Raw genomic sequence first — 18,420 nt, forward strand, 5'->3', positions numbered from 1 at the left:
CTACCTCCACCCCTTCTGAACACTTGTCACATCCATGTTACCCCCATGTCTTGGCAGTTCTTACCGTCAGTCCTACCTCCACCCCTTCTGAACACTTGTCACATCCATGTTACCCCATGTCCTGACAGTTCTTACCGTCAGTCCTACCACCACACCTTCTAGACACGTCACTCCATCATGTTACCCCATGTCCCGACTGTTCTTAATACCGTCAGTCCTACATCCACACCTTTCTGAACACTTGTCACAATCATGTTACCCCATGTCCTGACGGTTCTTACTGTCAATCCTACCTCCACACCTTCTGGACACTTGTCACATCCATGTTACCCCCATGTCCTGACGGTTCTTACCGTCAGTCCTACCTCCACACCTTCTGAACACTTGTCACATCCATGTTACCCCCATGTCCCGACTGTTCTTACCGTCAGTCCTACCTCCACACCTTCTGGACACTTGTCACATCCATGTTACCCCCATGTCCTGACGGTTCTTACCGTCAGTCCTACCTCCACACCTTCTGGACACTTGTCACATCCATCATGTTAGCCCATGTCCCGACTGTTCTTGATGCCGTCAGTCCTACATCCACACCTTTCTGAACACTTGTCACAATCATGTTACCCCCATGTCCTGACGGTTCTTACTGTCAGTCCTACCTCCGCACCTTCTGAACACTTGTCACATCCATGTGAATCTTTGCTATCTCTGCCACCAGGGTTCGATCCCCAGGTTAAAAGGTCTTTGTTATTCGTGTTCACTATACTTTCTCATGCCTCGGGGACTGGGTCGAGTTTTGCTCAACCCCAATAGGTTGTTTCAGGGAAAATCCCGCTTGGAATATTTTGCAAGTTACTGGTTACCAAGTCCCACAGTGGATGCGATTTGCCACCAGCTCATTGGTCAGTTTAAACTGGGCTGTTCCCTACCCACCAAATAGGGACGTATATGTTACCCTTTTGGGGCATTATAACGTAATGACAGGCCATCATTTTTGATAACGTCAATGCTCGACCATATGCTTGGTTTCAATTGGGGACGTCCCCATTTGCGGGGGAAGGGATCCCAGGTTATTTGCATGATTTCAGAGGAGTGTCAACATCTAAAACCACTCACCAACCCTCCACGCACACATACCAAGATGAAAAAAATTTCAACATCGTCAGCGGATAATATTTCAGTCAAACAAAATTGTAGGTTTTTGATAGCCACACATATTTATTCATCAATAAATTAATAGTCACAGGGTATTCTCAGAGAAATCCGGCCTTATTTGATATCCGGTCTAATAGTTATACAAAAGCCCAATACTTCCTTCCTCATACGACAGTAATAATTTAAATTCAGATTTGACATTGATATATACATTTGAACTCGAGACAATTGTCATTTCATTCGAAGATGAAGAGGGTTTGGAAGTACTGGGCCTTCACCAAACATCACTATCTTTTTACATAAAACTCAATAAATAATATAAAAGGGCTGAAAATAAAAATAAATGTGATTCACGTTTTGTAACCTAATAATAATCATAAACATACAGGGCATTTTTCATTTCTTCAAATGTGCCTTGACAATATTTCCCCTCTGAAATTTTTCAGGGCAACTCAAAGAACACCTCATTAGAGAGCTTACTTGATCCTTTACGACAGGTACCCCATCATACTCCCAGGTAGCGAGAAGCGACATACAGGGTTTAAAGTGACTTGCTCAAGGACAATGAATCAGCTTGCGGTTGCTAAGTTCAGCCTCATGAAACTCTCCCAGAACAGCAGAGTCGTGAGTTGTGGTTCAACGGATCCCTGCCAACTGTGGCACCCCAGGAAATGACAGAGCTGGTCTACTTGCTAAAGATGGAAGTCAACAACATCAGGAAGAATCCAGTAACTCCTACTAATGACACTCCTGAAATAGGCCCAAAAATACCCCTTGCAAAAGAGAAGAGGGGTCCTCAGAAGCAACCCTTTCCTAGACATTGACAGAAGGGAGGCGACCACCATCGTTCATCTTAGGACCGGCCACTGCAGACTTAAAGCACAATGACGATGAATATGAACATGAGTCCAGCAGTCCAAGGCACCAGATCACACACCAGAGCACGTGCTGGCCACATGACCATACGGTACATCAATTGTGACAAAGCTCTGGGCATCCAGGGAGGAACGTGAGATGACAGCCAGGTATATTACAGAGACATAGGCCCGGTTCTTTAGGTGTAACTGGTTCTCCCTTTTTTCCAGATGCGACATGCGAAGCCTTAAACCAGAGCTGGTCACATTTATAAACATTCAGATTGTTTGGACATGTTCTCGATCTATTTGTTCCGAGACTTATAAGACGAACTCAATAACGACAGTTGCTTCGACGAATTTAGAAAAAAGTCGTTTTTATCTCGGTCCATACTCGTAGCCATAAGCGTCCAACATATCGTTCTCCATACTGTTTCCGTTTTGATACCCGGCGACGGGGCGCCCGTAATCGTCAACATACTGGTCGTATCCTTGTAACGGGCGGCCGTACTCATCCATTTGCTGTCCGTCCATTACGAATCCAACCTGGGACTCAGGTCGCTGGTACGGGTCATAGTCATAACTGGAAATAATAAATGGAAACATTTGTTATCGCGACTGGAAAAATTAGAAGACAACTTATGTTCACGAGCTGCCTGAACAAGAGCCAACTCATTAATCAGTCAATAGATGGATGTCTTTGTTTACAAAATGACGGCATTCTGACGTCACGCAAATATTTTTCGTCGCTCACATCCGGGAACCTAACCCCACTCAGTAGAGGGCGACATGACGTAACCATTTCAACATCCGACGAGTGTCCTGAGGTGTCCTTAATAGAGAGATTCTACTGTATAAATCTGACAACAAACCCTACAGTGAAGATAACACAAAACAATTCATCTGATTGAGAGGAGTTCTCAACAGGACACAGAATAAATTGATTAATATAAGGCACAGTAGAGAAAGGCGTGCTTCTACTGCGAGATGGCAGTGAAAAGTGATGTGGTAATTTAAATATAGCGAATGTTCTAACATAGAGAATACAATGAACCTGGTATACCTTCAACACCTTCACAGCCGGTGTTTCAACCCCCAACAACCCCCCTTCAGATCCCCAGAGAAAAAAGTATAAGAGATCACTGCATTTGGTCTTTTGCAGTAGCTTCTCAAAGTCGAAGACAAGGTTTTCCTCTTTGATATGATATTCAACGGTTTTGCCTTTTCAGTTCCCAACCACCCCAACCCCCCAACCCCCAAACCCCCACCCCCAGATTGAAAGGAGAGGATTTCACCAAGAAGATATGAATATTTCTTTGACAGGAAATATAAAGCAGGGTAAGAGCCAGCATAGGTCAACAGCAGCAAAGCATGATGTTAAATATGGCTGGCTACTTATAATTTTCATATATTATATATATACATATCATCAAGAATTTATAAAGACTTCATTATTCTTGATATTATCAAGTATATATATAGAGATTTTTAATCCATACTGATATTATATACAGTCTTGAAATTAACTTTGAGCATAAAAGGCCAAACACGAAAATACACTGTACATGAATAGCGGAACCTCTCTTATGCGATATCTCTCTATTAAGGACAGCAATTCTCCCAAGGGTGTCCTCAATAGAGAGGTCCTACTGTACAGGTAAACTGACAGATTATTTTCGTTTTTGATCAATCTGTTAAAAGATTTCCTGCCCCAGCCATTTAAGAAGAAATTTTGTGCCACGACGGAGTCCCATAACTGACAAAAACCAGCTAATTAAAAGGTACACCAAAATTGAAATTTCTGAAACCACGAAATAAGATGGCTCCAAATATTTGGTGGTTTACAGTAGCCAAGGAGTGGGACTTTGTGTAAGGTCTTCTAGATATCAATTATAAGATAGTTGATAGATTTGACTTGCTCCAGACTAACATCTACATAGTAACGTGACCCCGATGGACTCACCCTTTTTTCTCCGGCCTGAAATCCAACAAAATAACAAATAGGATCAAAAGTTGCATTACTATACTACAGGGTGGCCCTGAATTATTTTTCCTTGCACAATAGAATTCTTCTGTGTATTTATTGTGCCGTTCTCTGGAAAACAAAGAACAGATTCCCGCCCTTGAAATTGGCATTCAATTTGTTTTGAAAAAGTTCTAATTGCTTTAGGATTTCAAGGTCTAGTCGAAATGGCAGTGCCTATGGTCAACCCTTAACGGGCGCTGGTATCATCAGAATCTTTACTTACCTGTCGGCAAAGTTGACTTTTCTCTGTCGTCCGTCTTCGTATCCGCCCATCATGTAGTCTTGGTTACCATTGTAAACACCTCTGGCGTCAACGAAGTCCGGCCCGCCGTCCATCACATAACCGTCGTAGGGCATGCTGTCGTAACCATCTTGAAGTGGAGGAGATAGTTATAAATTTTGGCTTAGGTTTAAGGGGTACACCATTCGTAATTTTTGGTGGTCCAGGAGAATAGAGAATGCAGTTGTATACACAATACAGTAGTGCAGTAACCATGCATACAAATTTACTGAAACTTGATATTCATAGTATTTGTATATCTTCATACACAACAGCAATTCTGAAATTGATATTTTATCAGTACATATCTATACAAGGAATATTTTTCAGTTAACAATAATCGAACAGAAACAAGTTTCTAACTACATGTTTTCTGAAAGGCCAGAACAAGTTTTTCACTGTTAGTTGCACTATACATGTACACGCATGTACATTCTTCCAGGACTCTTATGCCATTTAGGTGCAAGGCAGACAAGAAATATTTATTGCAGCGATGCATGATAAATATTGCTGCAATGAGCAATAAAAAAATCTTTTGTCTGCTGGCAAAATCAACCATTGCTGGGTTGACTGATTGTCACAGGCACTTGAAACAAACATGCAATTTTTATTGCATGACTTTTTATTGCATGATTAAGCAACTCTGAACCCTTCAAATAAACAAATGAACAGCAATTCAAGCAAAACCTGAAATAACAAGTCGTCAACAAATAACTGCAATCAACAGCGAGAATTTAGGGCTGAGCAAAAAGTCAATAAACAGGATTTCACCTTACACCCCCACTTTTCCTGATTGGACCTGTCTAATGCATTCAACTGGAGGAGTCTATACAGGGAAATGGGGGTGAAAATGTTAAATCTCGACAGCCAACCTGCGTTGTTGTTAAACTGTTCATCAGTAAGACGGGCGTCGTTAAACTGGTCGATGGAAAACTCTTCGTCCGACAGGAATTCGTCGTTGGTCATGACCACAAAGCTACCGCTGTAGTCGTCTGGTATATCTACATGTTCTAAATCAGGGTAGAGAGACGCATGAAGCAGTAAGGTAAACTGATACAATTATAGCCCAGTACAATTATAGACCATTACAGCGTTTTGAGAAAACAACTGGTAGGGTTGTGCAGACAGAGGCTATAGTTGGGACGAGTTTTAAAAAATATGAAATGGCCAGGGCCATTGTGCTCACCTCATGTGGAGGAAAGATGGATAAAGAGCATGGTCTTGTGTCATGTAGTGTTAGGTTTGATGTAGGTCCAAGCAATTACAATTTCCCCCAAATGGCCAATTTACAGTACATTCGACCTCTGTGACCTTGAAAAGTAGGTCAAATCAAAGAAGACCCGGGTGACACATTGAATGGTTGTTAGAATTAGATGTACCTATGATATAAAATTGGTGCCAATCGGGCAAGTCATTACTAGGAATAATGGCATTTTGAAGAATTTAGGATTTGGCCCCCTCCCTGGAGCCAAACGGCAAATCAGATCGCACCAAACTTCGGTACCTGAGATCACCTGACCAAGGGGTACATGTGTACTTAATTTGTGATCAATAGTCATTGCAGTTAAGAAACGTGCCATTGTTACGGCCTGACGGCGAATTTACGCCATTTGACCTCTGTGACCTTGACAAGAAGGTCAAATTAAAAACCTGTGTGACATATACTGTATGGTGGTTAGATGTACCCATGATATCAAATTGGTGGCAATCGGGCAAGAAGTTAAGGAATAATCACATTTTTAAGGTTTTTGGATTTTGCCCCCTGGTGGTCAAGTGGTGAATCATATTGGACCAAACTTCGGTCCCTGAGATCAGCTGACTAAGGGGTAAATGTGTACCAAATTTGGTATCAATAGTCATTGCAGTTTAGAAACGTGCCATCGTTACATCCTAACGGCCAATTTACACCATTTGACCTCTGTGACCTTGAAAAGGAGGTCAAATCAAAAACCCGGAGGATATATGATGCACCTTTGCTAGAAGTACCTACCATATTTTTTTCAAAATTTCCCGACTACTATTGAGGGAGATATTGCATATTTTCACTTTTAACGTTTGGCCCCCTGGTGGCCAAACCATGAAACGAATCGGACCGAAACTTGGTCTCCCAGGTGTCATTACATAAGGGTACATGTGTACCAAGTTTCAACTCAATAGCTCTAACAGTTACGAAACGTGCCCTGCTAACGGACGACGGACGACGACGACGACGACGACGACGACGACGACGACGACGACGACGACGACGACGACGACGGACGACGGACGCCACGGTATGGGATAAGCTCACCTCTGCTAAGAGGTGAGCTAACAACCTGATATCTTTGTCTCGATACATCTTCACCACACCTCGGTGTCCTTCATAAAATGGGTCTCACTAATGTCAAATTTGTACCACAGGGGCTGGGGAACGGGGACATTAGTTGGATATGAAAACGACATCGGCCACTTACCAGGTGCACCGTAAAATAAGTCGGGCCGATCCAAGATGTCCGCATCCTGTATATACGACCCGATGCCCTCGTCCCCATACATGTACGCCTCATTATCTTCCATCTGCCGCGTCTCGACCATCTCTAACCACTGAGAGTTGTGCCAGCGGAACTTCTCCAATTGGATCTTCTTGGCCCATTCCTTGTCATATTCCTGCGAGATGGAGAAAAATATGTCAGTTCTCACATGTACTGGAACCTCTCTATTACGGACACCCCTGTGACTGACAAGTGCTGCCCTTTATAGAGAGGTGTCCTGATTAGAGAGGTCAATTTGAGTGGAAACAACCAATTTGGGACCAAACCTAGTGTCCTTAATAGAGAGGTTGTCCATAATAGAGAGGTGTCCTGATTAGAGAGGTCGAATTGAATGGAAACAACCAATTTTGGACAAAAACTAGTGTCCTTAATAGAGAGGTGTCAGCTAACGGAGGTTCCACTATATTTTGATACCCACCGCTATGATGTCCAGCGTGTCGTCGCAAACCTTCCTGATCTCTCGATTCTTGTCGTGCATGAGGTCGATCAGGTAGGCGGGCGCCTCTGTTCAGCATGGTTAAGGAATAAATGGACACAACAAACAGCTCGGCTTGCTCAAAGTGCGGTCATTTGCCCTTGACCTTTTTGCTGAGGAAAGTGGCACGGGTCAAGTTACGAATTACGGTATGAACAAATGCAATAGACTGTATACACCTTTCCAGAAATGGGGCGCTGAGTGTCCGAAATAGTGATGTCATAAGGGAAAACTAGGCCTTATGGTGGAGGGACAAAGGAGATAGTCATGGTTGACCAACACACTTGAATGCCTTTAATGCCGGACAAGGGGGAAAAAGTTAGTTCCTATGCAAGCCACCAATTTCGGGAAGCATGTATACCTTGGGCTGGCTCATCTCATTGCTTGATCATCTGCAGTGTGATCTAAGGCAGGTCAAGTACATGTCTTATTGGCTAGTCATCTCTTTAATTTTTTACCAACTTTGCCCTGCCTCGCAATTTGCGAAAGCAATGAAACCAGTCCAAAGTTGCAGGGGCAAACTCACCAAGCCAGATGGTTAATTGACTACCCCGTACGCTTTGAAGTGAAATTACGGGGGGAGGGGAGGGGAGGACATAAAACGAACAACCATTTTTGGAGTGAGGATATGACACTAATTAACCAAGGGCTTGAAATGAAATGGAAAAGGGGCCCACCACACATAACCACAAATTTTTCATTGATTCGATCAAAAGTGGTGAAGAAGTCAACAGGTATGTGACACTACATATTCTTCTGGTCGACAGAAACTTGACGGGCAGAAAAATGGTCGCTTAAAATTCAACACTGAATTAGTGGTGACCCCTTAGTAAGGGGGGGGGGTAGAGGGTCGACATTGACAACTGCTTTATCTTCCTAAGGATACGTGTTTCTTTGATGATGACCTCCCGCGTCGACTCGTGGAAGATCATCTGATAGAAGACATACACGATCTGGCAGACGACCTCGTCATCTTCCTGTTTGGCTGAAAAATAAATAAACAGACAGAAAGATAAGCGCTATTTTTAGAATATTTCGGGATTTTTGTGACTCGGCACGGAGCTATTCTTAGAATATTTCAGGATTTCTGTGACTCAACAACTCAATGAGATTCTGTGTGACTCGCGAGGTAACATTACTTACCATTTAACAACTCAATGAGATTCTGTGTGACTCGCGAGGTAACATTACTTACCATTTAACAACTCAGTGAGATTCTGTGTGACTCGCGAGGTAACATTACTTACCATTTAACAACTCAATGAGGTTCTGTGTGACTCGCGAGGTAACATTACTTACCATTTAACAACTCAATGAGATTCTGTGTGACTCGCGAGGTAACATTACTTACCATTTAACAACTCAATGAGATTCTGTATGACTCGCGAGGTAACATTATTTACGATTTAACAACTCAATGAGATACTGTGTGACTCGCGAGGTAACATTTCTTACCATTTAACAACTCAATGAGATTCTGTATGACTCGCGAGGTAACAGTACTTACCATTTAACAACTCAATGAGATTCTGTATGACTTGCGAGGTAACATTACTTACCATTTAACAACTCAGTGAGATTCTGTGTGACTCGCGAGGTAACATTACTTACCATTTAACAACTCAATGAGATTCTGTATGACTCGCGAGGTAACATTACTTACCATTTAACAACTCAATGAGATTCTGTGTGACTCGCGAGGTAACATTACTTACCATTTAACAACTCAATGAGATTCTGTATGACTCGCGAGGTAACATTACTTACCATTTAACAACTCAATGAGATTCTGTATGACTCGCGAGGTAACATTACTTACCATTTAACAACTCAATGAGATTCTGTATGACTCCTGATTCGGCCAGCATCTTGGCACATTCGTCATCATTGCACACGGTTCCCACCAACATTATCACCTCAAGCATCATATCATCTTCAACAGCTCCTGTAACACACAACACATTTGAAATAATTATGAGACGTTAAATTATATAGCGCTAAATCCAACGGGTTTCAGTCACTCAAAGTGCTTCATATTCTTACCCCAAGCTATTGGCCTGTGCATTCAAAGCATACATATATCATATCATCTTACCGGTGCCGTAACCCTATTGGGTTTTGCCGGAGGTATGGAGTCCACTCAAGGCCACTGTCAACCTATCTAGGATCTTTTACTAGCCCTGGCCTAGACACTCAGGAACAAGGGACCACAGCTTTTAGTCCCATCTGACCGACCCTCATTAATTTATTTCATTTTGAGCCTCAATATTGTTGTGAAGAGCCAGGAATTTGAGCTCCTTGAAAGCCATGCCGGTTCATCCAGAAATACAATCCTGGGTTGTCCCCGGGATCAAACCCAGGCCCTATTCATTGCCTGGTAGCAAGCAGTGTTAACCACTAGGCTATGGGGCTCCTAAGGAGTTACAGTCTCCATGAATAGCATGCTGGTCCACTGCACGCAACCGCCCAGACAAGACTGGTACCCATTCATATTCATTCGCTCTTGCTTTTTTGTAACAAGACGAACGTTTCCCTAACTACACATACCTGGTTCGAGTTTGCGTTTGATCCACTGGACCATGTTGTACTCCTTCAAGAGGAGAGCCCAGTCGATGTCGCTGAACGTCAGGTTGGCCAAGATGCCCACCGACTCGATCACAAACTCTTCGTCCTCCACTGCCGTTATGTACTGCGGCAGGTCCGATATGTAGTCCTAAAATGGAACGACCAGGATATATCTTCCTTTCAAAATAAAAGTGCCTCCAGCAAATTAAAAAAAATCACTCCCATGTGACGTATCCTTGATATAGGACATAGGGGCGTTTATATAGCGCTAAATCGAACGGGTTTCAGTCACTCAAAGTGCTTCATATTCCCTTTCCAATCAAACTTACAGTGGAACCTCCCTTAGCGGACACCTCTCTATTAAGGACAACCTCTCCATTAAGGACACTAGGTTTGGTCCCAAATTGGCTGTTTCCATTCAATTTGGCCTCTCTAATCAGGACACCTCTCTATTAAGGACAGCACTTGTCAGTCCTGAGGGTGTCCTTAATAGAGAGGTTCTACTGTAAATTGATAGGGATACATAATACTGTAGCAGTACGTTGGAAGTTGCTAATATCTTACCAGGAATAGTAATTTCGTTGGTCCGTCATGCTGCGACAAATTTCGTATCATCTTCATCAGAAGTGCGTCCCGAAACTTGACGGCTCGTTTGATCAACATTTTGAGACCCTGTCCCTCGCAAATAATCTGCGCATTCCTCTTGTTTGCCGCCAGATTGATACAAAGCGAGACCAGCTCCAACTCGACTTTCTCCTCGGGACTTTCTAACACCATTTTCATCACCTGAAGAAGAAAAAAAATGTAACAAGTTGAAACCTCTCTCCATTTAGTACATACGTAAATTTTTCAAATTTTTCAGATCTGTCTTGAATTTTTCGAGTTAAATTCAGCCAGAACTGGTGATCTTGCACATTTTGATTTGTACTTACGATAAGTATACAATCCATGTAGGTGAACATGGATTTACACTTGCTGCCACACTGATGTGGTATAATCTACACATTTTTATTTGTACTTACGATAGGTATACAATCCGTGTAGGTGAACATGGACTTACACGTGTCGTCCATACTGATGTGGTATAATCTACACATTTTTATTTGTACTTACGATAGGTATACAATCCGTGTAGGTGAACATGGATTTACACTTGTCGTCCATACTGATGTGGTATAATCTACACATTTTTATTTGTACCTACAATAGGTATACAATCGTAGAGGTGAACATGGATTAACACTTGTCGTCCATACTGATGTGGTATAATCAACACATTTTTATTTGTACCTACAATAGGTATACAATCGTGGAGGTGAACATGGATTAACACTATTGTGGCCATACTGATGTGGTATAATCTACACATTTTTATTTGTACTTACGATAGGTATACAATCCGTGTAGGTGAACATGGATTTACACTTGTCGTCCATACTGATGTGATACAAGATACACAGGACTATAAGCGTGTGGTTTTCATTTGCTGAAAAACAGGTAGAAAAATCATGAATAGCGGAACAGTTTTTCAAAGATTTTCATCAGACAAATACATGTACTTCCCCAGACAATTTTCTCTGGATCATTCCTTGAACAGTAATTACTTGACCACAGACTGTGCTATACCAATTGAGCTGGAATCAAGCAGTGGAACATGTCTGCAACTCGATTTCTGTGTGTTCTTAGTTTTAGACTGTTGTCTTCAAAAACTAGACTCATGTTCTTGTCCAAGCTACAGCTGAATCAGTGTGGAATAGACAAAATCAAAGTTGACAAGCTCAGACACCATCTGTATGTAATGGTGGCATCATTCCTACTAGTCCAGGCTGGAGGGAAATTCCCTTTAGCTCAGTTGGTGGAGTTATGGCCAGAGGTCTGAGGCCGAATCCCCAGCTGGACCTTGGTGCCTTTCCTCTGTTACATGGGCACACTCGTCCCTGCTTTGGAATCACTTTCGCCCAGAAAGTGACCCAATTATATCCTGAAAATCATCTCTACTTACGTAAAAGGTTGACAAGTTTGGGCAACATGCCAATTTTGATCATTTTCCCGCGCAACTCCTTGTCGAATGACAGATTCAGCAAGAGACGGAGCGTGATGTTTAACAGATCTTCGTGGTCGCACGGTATCAGCCGAGACAACTTCTCAATGATTCCCTTCTCTGCCTGCAAGAACAGGATGGATAAGTGACGGGGGAATGGTTCTTTTGGGGGTGCTAAGATAGGCCAAATGGCTGAAATTCTCAGGGGAAGACACCCATATTTTTGAGGGATTCCATTGAGGCCTTTCCGTGATAGCCATTGGAGAGTTGACAACGGAGGTGTCGTCTTTACTGTGTTTGTGTATTTTGTTTATCCCGAGGGGAACTAACCAAATTAACGATTAGGCGACGATATCGCCCAGCCTGTGTGTTCTATGTAGTATCGTCTGAATCTTAAGGCAGAGAACGGGAGTCGGTAGTTCATGAGAGTTGGACTGGGCGTTGGCTCAAAGAAGGATCATCTCAGATCAGGCAAGTGCATGCGCTCCAAGAAACGTTAAAAAACTGGCACCTTTTGGCAATCAAGTCCCTCATTTTAACGCCCGCCTCATGCTTACCATATCATTTTTATTTTCCACAAATATACTGAGCTTCTTCAAGAACGAAACGACCAGAATGAGAAGTTCAAAGTTTTCGCGATCGAGCGTCCGGACGAGAAGTCCCACGATATTCTTGTTCCTCATCTTCAGTTCGACCTTGAGATCTTCAGCCAAATTCAGTAGTAAGTAGTATGACACTGGAAAGGATGAAAAAATTAACTATTTCTCTGCCAATAACGTTTTAAAACGTTATTGAAAATAGGTCGCTAAATTGCCAATAACGTTTCAAAACGTTATCTCAGTGTTTCCATCTACTCATCAAAAAATAAACCAAACTATTGATTCTACGTTGATTTAAACCTCCCGCCATGTCTTCGGAAGTGTTCTCGGAAGCATTCGGTTCAACCTCGTCCCCAGGAAGTGGGTATTTCGAGTCAGGTGAATTGGTGAAGATAGACCAATTTGAGATCAATTTGCGTGATCAGCCTGATTCTGATGGTGATAATGACCAGGCGGTTGGGGGTATAATGATAAAAGTAGTAGTGACAATGACTCAGGTGATGGTGTGCAGGGGGCGCAGACTGCTGCAGGTGGGAATCAAGCTGCACGTGTCCGAGGGCGCCAAAGAGGGCCCCAGCTCCTGCTACAAAAAAGTGGTAAAAATGGCAAAAATGCTGGCAAGATGGGGGAATAACTTTAAGATAGGGCTGGCAGTGAAAGAGTTAATAATGTAAGTTCTATAATCAAATAAATAAAGTGCGATGTGGAAGTGATAATATGGATAAAAATAAAAATGTTGACTATATGAGGGATTTCTCATACACATGAGCTTTAGCGCTTTCAGCATCATCAGAATGCAAGTTCTTTTATAGCGCTTTATAAATTTCAAAATTCTAAAAGCACTAGACGCTCATTCCCTGATCTATCCTCCAACCTTTCAAGAGAACTCAGATGAGCTGCTCAATCAGTGCTCCAAGAAGGAGCCTCATAGCCCAGAGGGTCAACACTTCTGGCTACCGTGTAATAGGACCTGGGTTTGATCACAGGGATAACCCAGGATCGCCTTTCGAATGAACCGGCGTAGCTTTCAAGGAGCTAAAATTCCTGGCTCTTTACAGTCCTTCTTCGAATGAGATGTAAAACCGAGGTGACTTTTATCTACCTGGTGTCTATGCCAGGGCAGGTTAAAGACCCCACCAAGTGAGAAACATGAGTAGCTTGCGTGGACTCTACCTCTGGTCAACGATGGCGTCATAAGGCCAGTTACCCCAATTGCTGCCTGATGCAGAGGCACTCGCACGCATCCCGCCTTGGAGGAGGAATACTCCCTGGAGGTTAACACCTCCAAGTGCAGAACGAACGCTGAAGAAGTGCTACAGAAAGGTTTTGGTGTCACGACAAAGACCCCCTTGCCTCAGGTCCGATTCCTAAAACCACAAACAGCCCCAAAATGCAACAGCACACAGAAAAAACGGAAGGAGAAAAAACACCTACCCCGCAGTAGCTGTTCCTGTTTCCGCACCAGCACGCTCATCTTCTTGGCATTTTTTTCATAGTCTTTACGTAGCGTGTTGTTGTTTTTCTCCACGTCAGGTACGCAACATTAAGGAAATCGACACAACGCTCATGCTATCGCTAGTTTAGGTGGCGAGAATGGGGCAAAAGGCAGTCACAAGCACACCCTGTGGATTCAGAACCTTATTACCAGATGAACACGACGTCATTTCGTTGGAAGACTCCAACAACACTGATGTTCCAACATTATCGAACAGGCCAGCGCGGCAAGTTGGAGCGCCTGCCTGATTCTCGGCAAGCTGGGGAACAGATTCTTCACGGTGGTACATGTAAAGTTAATACAGTGGAACCTCCCTTAGCGGACACCTGTCTATGAAGGACAACCTCTCTGTTAAAGTTTTGGTCCCAAAGTTAAGAGATTCCATTCAAATTGACCTCTCTCATCGGGACACCTCTCGATTTAGGGCAACACTTGTCAGTCCCGAGGGTGTCCTTAATAGAGAGGTTCTACTGTACTTCATAAATAAAGACCAGAGTATCAGAAATGTATGTAAATTTTCACATCTCAACAAAAAAGGATATAAGCTCTCTTCTTCTTCATCAGCTCCTCTTGCCAGAGTTCGTATTTTTTGAGTTCATGCTCCAGTATCGTCATGCTGAGCGCGCCAATCTTGAAGTGCGAGATGACGCCGTGGAACTGCGAGAAACTCGAGAAACAGAAAAAGACGTAAATGATATTCGTGGCGAGTTCCGTGCTCTTCTTCCAGTCCTCGCGGAGAACTCGCGCCAATGCGCCAACGACTGTTTCTGGAAGGAATGTGAAAAATTACATTTTAAGATATCCTGGCTTTTTCTAATATTGTCAAGAAAGAAAATGAATCAATTAGACAGGGATCAGCCAAGTTAGGCCATGTGTTTAATTTTTCCAGTTCATGAGCAAGCCGCTTACATGTATGAGAACAGAGCAACCATTTTCGTAACACGTCATGCAACGTCCCATCAATCATGGGCAACGTGCATAACACGTCATACCCTTGTATAATTTGAATTCATCAGCAATGGGCTGCGGCCTCTCTAAACATGCTTTACAAACTGGGGAAACATGAGTTCAACATTAGTTTAATCCAACACAAGTCACAATAAATGGCTACGCTTTTGAATATACTACGAGCTCTTTGATAAATGTCACCACAAATCAGCATTGCTATCTTCTGCTCAACACCAGTAAGTTCAGGCTGAAAAATAAGCGAAAAGGTCGACATCTTAACAGATCCAACCTACCATTTTGAAATAATTCCTCCAAGTTATCAGGGTTTCTCGCCAGCTGTAGAATTAGCGCTGTTCCTCGCAGCTTCTCTGCGACATCTTCATACAGCAGCTCAAGGTAGTCGTCGATATCGTTGATGTTCGCTTGTTCGTCGATTTCTGTCCCTTCGAACGGCGGCGGGTCGTTTGGTTTTTCTGAGAGGTGACCTTTCTTGGTTTCTAGAGAAGATAGAATGAGTGCCGAGGTCGAAACAAATATCTTTTAACAAACCACTGAAATACACGACAAAACAACAAAATCATGGAGGTATGCCAGAAATGCAGTTACATCAAGAAGAGATTTTCCTCAATTAGCGATTCGAAGACATACAAGAGCCCACAGATTGAACCGGAAACATTTTCCAATGCTCACCTTTAACTGCATCCTTACGGTTTTGCAAGTAATAAAGCAGCTGCTCAACTTCAGGCAGCTTGCTTGGGTGAATCAGTTTACAGCGATCGATGATCTCGCGGGCAAGGCCAGCAATGTCTGTATTGTTCGTCAGACTCTTCACTCGGATGCTAAAAGTATATACAGTATATGATTATAACCTTTCATATCCTACATGTTCTATACAATGCACTCGGATGCTGAAAGTAATGATTATAACCTATCACATTCTACATCTTCTATACAATGCAGCACTCGGATGCTGAAAGTAATGATCATAAGCTATCACATTCTACATCTTCTATACAATGCAGCATTCGAAAGATGAAAGTAATGATCATAACCTATCACATTCTTCATTTCAGTAAGTTTTTGCCAGGACATAGGGCAGATCCTAGGCCGGAGGTGTACCCTAAGATTTGACAAAATTCTTTGTAACTGAACTTGAATTTTGCAGGGATGCCAATGAGCTTAGGCAAATAGTTTTTCCCTGTACAAGTATTGTCCTTAGATCAACACTCACTTGCACAAAAATGTCTCCAAAATGCTTATTTTTTGTGCAATTTTGAAAATGTTAGGATCAATGGAGAGTTCAGACAGAGGTCTTTCCATTCCAGCTATCTGATTTAGCATTTAGTAAGGGGAAAAAGTCTGATATCCGGCTTTGGGCCCTAACTTACATCTTCTGACACTCCTTCCTCTCACCCAACATGGGGTCACCCATCTCCCCCAGGATTGTCGCCTCCAGTTCATAGTTGACAATTAACGCTTTCTCGGTAGGATGTGCATCAATGCTTCCTCCCTTCACTTTTCTGAAACATCAAAAGAGACATTAGTATATTTAATGTGCATTTATTTGCATCCAAGTGAGAGAACGGGTCAGTTAGTACATCAGGCATCATGACAACAGCCTCCTAACCGTTGCCAAGAAGAAAAAGCCGAGGTGGTTAGGCCAGGTCACGAGAGCCAAGGGAACACTCAGGCCTCTCAATTGCATGTTCCCCACGCCGGTAAACGTCGTATTGAAAGAGCAAAACGCCCAAATTAGACCCTTTAAAAATCCGCCCAAAATAGGCCCCTGCGCCCAAATACACTCAGCGTAACAGACACTGGACTGTACATATACAATAAAGTGTTATAAAATGAAAAAATCATGCCAAAAGTTGAAAATAAAGCAGGATTTTTTATCATTCCGAACTTGATCGGCCGACGAACTTACTGTTCACGGGCATGTTTACAATGGTTCCTGGTAGAGATTTCCTGGAAAACACATCCTTGCGCAAGTCAGACATCATTCCATCACAGTTAGTCATGAATCCAAGAAGCCTGATGTGCGTAAGACTAGCATGCCGACCTTCCAAACAGAAGAGGCATCGCCGCGCTATTATAGCGCGGTATAAAAAGCGCCCAAAATAGGGTGAAAAAATACAGGGTGTATTGATCTCCGTGCAATTGAAAGGCCTGACACTAGCAAATACCATCTTGAAGGGCACAGTGGAGGGTAGCCGTCGACGCGGCCGTCCATAGCCATAGGAGAATTTGGATGGAAAACGTGATGCACTGGATGACTGAAAGAAAGACCAGTGACTTGATCTGCCTCACCGAGGACAGAACCGTATGGTGTCGCATCTATAATTACTGTATTACAGTATAACGCATCTGTAATTACCTCAGTTACCAGCTCTTCACCGATTATGTCTATGACTAATATTTGCTGCTACACGTACCCTCCCTTGCCTTGCCGAGTGGCTTTGTATTTGCCGTGCTGATTTGGGTCAGAGAACTTACTCTTATGAGCCACAAAACCAATAAGTTTACGCCATGAGAGGATTCAAGGTATGCATACAGGGTTAATTGTGGAAAAATAGCCATCCGATAACTGTACCCATGCAAATCTCTACATAAAAATGTACTTCGAAGGTTCTATTCCCAGACACTACCCATTACGCCAAGTCCAGGTTCGACACTGGCCACAGTTTTACATAAAATGTACCTTTTCAAGAACCTAGCTTCCTCTGTTGACATCATGTCGCAGTTCTACAACGGAAAATCGACCAGACAGCGAGTTATTTGGAAATCTTCAGAGAAATGTCAAATTATTTTCATTCGGCAGCCATCTTGCATATTGGAATTTGATAACCAGCTGGACGAGTGTATGGCAATAACCAGCTAGCGGAGTTATACAGGGTGTGTAAAAAATTCTATTTTTTAATACTTTTGGAGTTGAATGACTACGAAATTCACCTCTTTCCAAAAAAAGAGGCATTAAACTTCTACTAAGCCATTGAAACACCGCAGGCTCTCGATATACTTTGAAGCAGGTAACCCTGTCCCTGAAATAAATGAAAAAGGGCTGCAGCCATGGGTATATGATTTTCAAGCCAATTTTGAGTCTGCCTTTGTTGACAACAGCCTCACGTCTCAGTTTTCAGGGAATGTAATGTTTGCCACAGAGGCTGAACCCATTATACGTGGTCAAGTTCGGTCTCTCAAACTGTTGAAGATTCTGTGCAGTCATGGTCCCTTTAATTTTCAGAAATCCCCGCAAGGTGCTGCCACCTTTCCTTCAATTAATGTAGTTCTGCGCTCCCCCAATAGACGGTGCGATTTCATTATGGAATAACTCAAGGGAATAACTCGTCTGCTAAGTTTTCCCGATTATTTTCGTCATGTTCGTCGTTTGGCCTTTTGGTCATCGACTTTTTACACTCCAATGTCGAGATAACATGCCATCCTCGATATC

At 42.8% G+C, this 18,420-nt stretch overlaps 1 protein-coding gene across 2 annotated transcripts; it reads right to left on the reverse strand.

Annotated features, from left to right (window-relative positions):
• Positions 1-1,203: 1,203 nt before the first annotated feature.
• On the reverse strand, positions 1,204-17,801 carry LOC135501242 (kinesin-associated protein 3-like). 2 transcript variants are annotated; one of them, XM_064793245.1, is made up of 18 exons: positions 17,671-17,801; positions 16,358-16,489; positions 15,660-15,808; positions 15,263-15,466; positions 14,564-14,788; positions 13,961-14,059; positions 12,485-12,663; positions 11,889-12,051; positions 11,272-11,372; positions 10,451-10,672; positions 9,869-10,034; positions 9,141-9,266; positions 8,208-8,306; positions 7,265-7,350; positions 6,769-6,961; positions 4,259-4,406; positions 3,973-3,987; positions 1,204-2,592 (listed from the first exon to the last, which is right to left on the reverse strand). In XM_064793245.1, the coding sequence occupies exons 1-18, from the start codon at positions 17,703-17,705 to the stop codon at positions 2,388-2,390; spliced, it is 2,547 nt and encodes an 848-aa protein (XP_064649315.1). In that variant the 5' UTR covers positions 17,706-17,801; the 3' UTR covers positions 1,204-2,387. The 2 variants fall into 2 exon arrangements, with proteins under 2 accessions (XP_064649315.1, XP_064649316.1); XM_064793246.1 differs by lacking the exon at positions 3,973-3,987.
• Positions 17,802-18,420: the final 619 nt, after the last annotated feature.

The sequence above is a fragment of the Lineus longissimus genome, chromosome 17 (genome assembly GCF_910592395.1).
Source record: "Lineus longissimus chromosome 17, tnLinLong1.2, whole genome shotgun sequence".
In the NCBI taxonomy this organism is placed as follows: Eukaryota; Metazoa; Nemertea; class Pilidiophora; order Heteronemertea; family Lineidae; genus Lineus; species Lineus longissimus.